Raw genomic sequence first — 5,217 nt, 5'->3', positions numbered from 1 at the left:
TCGGCCAGTATGTGGGGCGGTGTGTGGGCCGGTGTGTGGGCCGGTGTGTGGGCCGGTGTGTGGGCCGGTGTGTGGGCCGGTGTGTGGGCCGGTGTGTGGGCCGGTGTGTGGGCCAGTGTGTGGGCCGGTGTGTGGGCCGGTGTGAGGGCCGGTGTGTGCCGGTGTGTGGGCCGGTGTGTGGGCCGGCATAGTACGCTTGTCCTTTTAATGAAGGAATACTCTCCAAATCAGATAACACGGACGATTGCTTCTACTGTGCGAGCTGCCTGCCATTGTTGTTTGAATGAAGATTTGCTTCTGTGTCATCTAAGGCTGACCCCTATTAGTCGAATAGTCGACTAATCGATCGAAAGGAGCCGTAGTCGACTGCCAACCTTAGTCCAGGGGTCCCCAAACTTTTTCCTGTGAGGGCCACATAACTTTTCCCTTCTCTGGTGGGGGCCGGGGTCAGTTTGTAACAGAAAATGTGTGACGATCACAGGGGTGCATAAACGTAAACATTTATTGTTTTCCAGAAAGCCACACATAACCAAATATTAATAACTCTTTCCGGGATCTTCACAGAAAAGAAAAGTCAGGAAATAAATAATAACAATATTTATGAAATAAATATACAGTACCTACAGACCACCTAGCTCTAGCTCTGTACTATTTAAAAAGCACAGTGCAGGACACACTCAAAGGTTATTGCACCTCAGAGATGGCAGTGGACATGTATGACAGGACAAAGGCCATATGTAATGGCCTTGGGATTGAGGAACATACTACCAGCCAAAGGAGGAAGCAGAAAAGGATGGACGAGTATGTAGTTGAGTCATCTTGTGGCACAAGCTCAGACCTCAGCTCAGGAGATCAGCTGAGACAGAGACTGTTCTATCCAGTCCTCGACAGAATGCTGCAAGAGCTTGAGAGCAGGTTCTCATGAGTTGGAGAACAACTTATGAGAGGCATACAGGCATGTTATTCAGCCTCAGACCAGTTTCTCTCAGTGGAATTGCTGCAACCCCTCGCCACACATTACAATATCCAACTACTGCCAGAGGAGATCACAGTTGCAAAGTGTTTCCTCGCCAGGACAGGCAGAGATGCAGTCCCTACTATCCAAAGTGTCTTTTCCCTCCTGGATGATAATAATAATAATAATAATGCATTTTATTTATAAGGCGCCTTTCACAAAAAAAACACAAAAAAAGGCCACAAATCAGTGAATGAAAGAATTATAGGATCAAATGAAAACTACTACTTACTAAAATGTGGAGGCGGGCCGGATCCGGCCCGTGGGCCGTAGTTTGGGGACCACTGTCTTAGTCTTATCATTCTTTCAAAAAGAAAAGAGGCCTAGAAGCGTGGCTAACACTAATGGCACGCATACCAGAGGCTAACTGCCTAAGAAAACAGGCACAGAGGCACTGAAAGAGGATTTCACCCGTCTAATGAACACACTAGACTAGACAAATATCAAGATGTATCCATCAGTGGACCAATTGCATGCTTTTGCAAAGGACAAGAAGCCTTTTGTCGACTCCTTCAGACATTAAGCACCCCCACAGTCCAAATGGAATGATAAAAAATATATATATTATACTTTTTGTGTGTGTGTGTATGTGTGTGTGTGTGTGTGTGTCCCTCAGAACAATGATAGAGTGACTGAGTGAATGTAACTCCTAATTACCTCATCTTTCACAACTCTGCATCTTCAAGATCAATTTAAACCCCAAAACGCTGGGTAGAGGAGCTGTGAATGTCACTGATCTCTACTTCAGCTCACAGAACTCAGCCTCCCCAGAGTATGAATGAAGCCAAAGTCCAGGATAGAGAGGCTTAGTGAATGTGGTGTTGACTCTGTGCAGGAGGGTCATTGTGTCAGAGACGCTGTAGAAGGACAGAATACCTGCCCTGGAATCCAGGTACACTCCTATTCTGGAGGACCGGGGGCCTGGTACTGTTATGGTCTTATTATTGTGTCTGAGGAGGTAATCACGTTTTCTGCACAATAAAGCCCAGGATTTGGAATTTAATCCAAATCCACATTTCTTCCAGACCCCTGTTCTACTAATGTCTTTGTAGGAGGCTGCTACAGAAACCCATCCACTCCACTCCACCTCCCAGTAACAGCGTCCAGTCAGACCTTCTCTACCCAGAACCTGAGAACACCATCCACTAAATCTTTCTGGGTGATAAGGATATGACTGCTTTTGCTGCATCAGTGTTGCTTTTCTGTTCCCCTCAGACAAAGACAGATATGTGTTTGTTGTGTTTGGGTCCAGTGTGATCTGAGAGGAATATTGTAAGAAGTCAGCTCTGGTCTTGGGCTCTGGTGGTGGCAGTAAAAGATTAACAGTATTCACTGTTGTTGAGATTCTGGGCCACTGCTCTTCCAGAACGTCCTGTAGTTTGTCTCTCAGCTCAGACACGACCTCAGTCATGTCTCCAAAGTACAGGAGAGGAAGGACACTGATGCTGGGTAAGTCTGTAGACTCACTGGGACTGGAGAGGGGGGGGTAACTCTGTAGAAAGTGGATGTGGTCCTCTGTGTGTGAGAGCTGCTCCAGCTCAGTGTCTCTCCTCCTCAGGTCCGCTATCTCCTGCTCCAGTCTCTTCTGCAGTTCTTCAGCCTGAGTCACTGTGGTCCTCTGTTGGGCTCTGATGACCTTCTTCAGCTCAGAGCGCCTTGTCTCCAAGGAGCGTATCAGCTCAGTAAACATTCTCTCACTGCCGTCAACTGCTTTATCAGCAGAGCGATTGAGAGAATCAACAGCCTGTTGGGCCTCTTTCAGTTGATTCTCTCTCTCCTGGACTCTCTGGTGGACTTTCTGCTGACTCATGCCAAGCTCTTTCTGTCTCTCCGTCCTTTCTGCTGCAGCTGAGACTGTATCATGGCCTTTATGTTCATCCATGGAACACAAATAACAGATGCACTGCTGATCAGTACGACAGAACATCTTCATAGCTTCATCATGACGAGAGCAGGTGTTCTCCTGAAGCCGTGTGGAGGCTTTGACCAGCTTGTGTTTCTTAAAGGTATCAGATTGATAGTGAGGCTGGAGGTGAGTTTCACAGAAAGAAGCCAGACATACCAGGCAGGACTTGAGGGCTTTCTGCTTTCTCCCAGTGCAGACATCACAGGCCACATCTCCAGGTCCAGCATAACAGTGATCAGGAGGAGCAGAAGACAAGAGTCCTGTCTTCATTAGTTGTTCTATCACTTCAGTCAGGATGTTGTTTTTCTTCAGAACAGGCCTCGGAGTAAAAGTCTCCCTGCACTGGGGACATGAAATGTAGATCCCCCTCTGATCATCGTGATCCCAGCCGTCTTTAATACAGCCCATACAGTAGCTGTGTCCACAGGGAATAGTTACCGGATCCTTCAGTACATCCAGACAGAGAGAACAGCAGAACTGGTCCTGGTCCAGATCAACTCCTTGCTGCGCCATTTTATTCTACAAAGACAAAGACACTCTTAGTTTTGTTTTCTCAGGAAGAGTAAACTCTTATCGCGTGTTTGGTGGGAGCATGGCTCTGGGTGGTGTTATTTTTTTTCGTAGCCGCAGTTTGCGGAGACGCTCTCTGATTGGCCACTGACGTTTCTGGTCATGTGACATGTGCGCCCAATCGCGTGACGAGCTGTGTCTTTGCCCATTTCCACCTCGAACAGCATGCAAACTACCTAACCCTAACGCCTAGTTTATCACTGGTTAAGCTTAGGTGACTTTTTCGCAGTTGGTTAAGGTTAGAGTTTAGAATCAGGGCAGGCGTTCTATCGCCATGCTCTAAGACAAACTCTAACCTTAACCAACTTCGAAAGAGCGCCTAAGCTTAACCGTCCAGAAACGTGCGTGGCCAATCTGAGCGCAAAACGGGGACGCGGAAGGACAAGCCACTTGCGGAAAGTATAGACGCGTTTGACATTTGAATAATATAAATAATGTTTGGTAAGGCTGTCCTCGAAGCCTGTTTTTTTTTTTTAAACTTTGGCCATTTCCCTGGCTCTTTTATACGTTTATCGCATTTATACTTGGTCAAGTTCGACCGACAGAAGCAGGCTGAAAGGGTTCAGATGGGGGGGAAGACACTCTGGGAAAGGCACGGCTGCAGTCCGGGATTCGAACTCGCTCAGCCCCATATCCGTGACGAGCACGGTTGTCCACGGCGCTGAAATAGCACTCGCGGTACGTGGTGAGCTACTGGAGCTCCCCTCTCGAAGCCTGTTTTTGGGATTCAAACTTCGTCAGGGTTCTTCAAACGGATGTTCGAACCTTCGTTTTTAATTAAAAAAAAATTATAAAAAAAATTATTCTCATTTTTTTTTTATAAATTCTTTTTTTATTTTGTATTTTTTATATCCTCAAACTGAATCCTCAATTTGAATAAAGTGATTAATCTGATTAAATTAGTATTTTTTCTTTTATTAAATCAACTTTCCAGCCCCCGGTCAACTGTCAAATGATGTCAACTAACATTCAGTATTCAATATTGTCTGATTCAATATTAACATTCAGTATTCAATATTGTCTGATTCAATATTAACATTCAGTATTCAAGTAGAACAGCTAGCTAGCCGTTGTGGACACTCACCTTTCCACAACAAAACGGTCGGCAAGGCACCTTGGTTGAGAAATGCAGGCTTCAATCTATGTGTTCAGTCCTGTTCAGTACTGTTCAAAGATGCACAATGAGATCGTCTTCTTCTTCTTATGAGATCGTCTGCGATAATTGTTGAATATATATAGAACACAAATGTTCTAGAATGTTTGATTATGACATCATACTGTGACATCACAAATGTTCTAGAATGTTTGATTATGACAGCATACTGTGACATCACAAGTGTTCTAGAATGTCCTATTATGACATCATACTTTGACATCACAAATGTTCTAGAATGTCCTATTATGACATCATACTGTGCCATCACAAATGTTCTAGAATGTTTGTTTATGACATCATACTGTGACATCACAACGGAACATGTTTAAAGAGACATTTGAATAATATAAATAATGTTTGGTAAGTCTGTCCCCGAAGCCTGTTTTTGGGATTCAAACTTTGTCAGGGTTCTTCGAACAGACGTTCGAACCTTCGCTTTTAATTAAAAAAGTTTAAAAAAAAAAGTTATTTTTTTGTTATATATATATCCTCAAACTAAATCCTCAATTTGAATAAAGTGATTCAAACTTCGTCAGGGTTTTTCGAACGGACGTTCGAACCTTCGTTTTT

The 5,217-nt window shown here is 44.6% G+C and overlaps 1 protein-coding gene across 1 annotated transcript; it reads right to left on the bottom strand.

The window, feature by feature from the left end:
• Positions 1–1,754: 1,754 nt before the first annotated feature.
• LOC311245789 (E3 ubiquitin/ISG15 ligase TRIM25-like) lies at positions 1,755–3,434 on the bottom strand (the record flags this gene model as incomplete). Its single annotated transcript, XM_084335772.1, has 1 exon — positions 1,755–3,434. The coding sequence occupies one exon, from the start codon at positions 3,432–3,434 to the stop codon at positions 1,755–1,757; it is 1,680 nt and encodes a 559-aa protein (XP_084191898.1).
• Positions 3,435–5,217: the final 1,783 nt, after the last annotated feature.

The sequence above is a fragment of the Notolepis coatsorum genome (genome assembly GCF_963971535.1).
Source record: "Notolepis coatsorum genome assembly, chromosome: 19".
In the NCBI taxonomy this organism is placed as follows: Eukaryota; Metazoa; Chordata; class Actinopteri; order Aulopiformes; family Paralepididae; genus Notolepis; species Notolepis coatsorum.
Note: the sequence above shows the minus strand (reverse complement) of the source record. Positions and strands in the feature narration are given on the sequence as shown.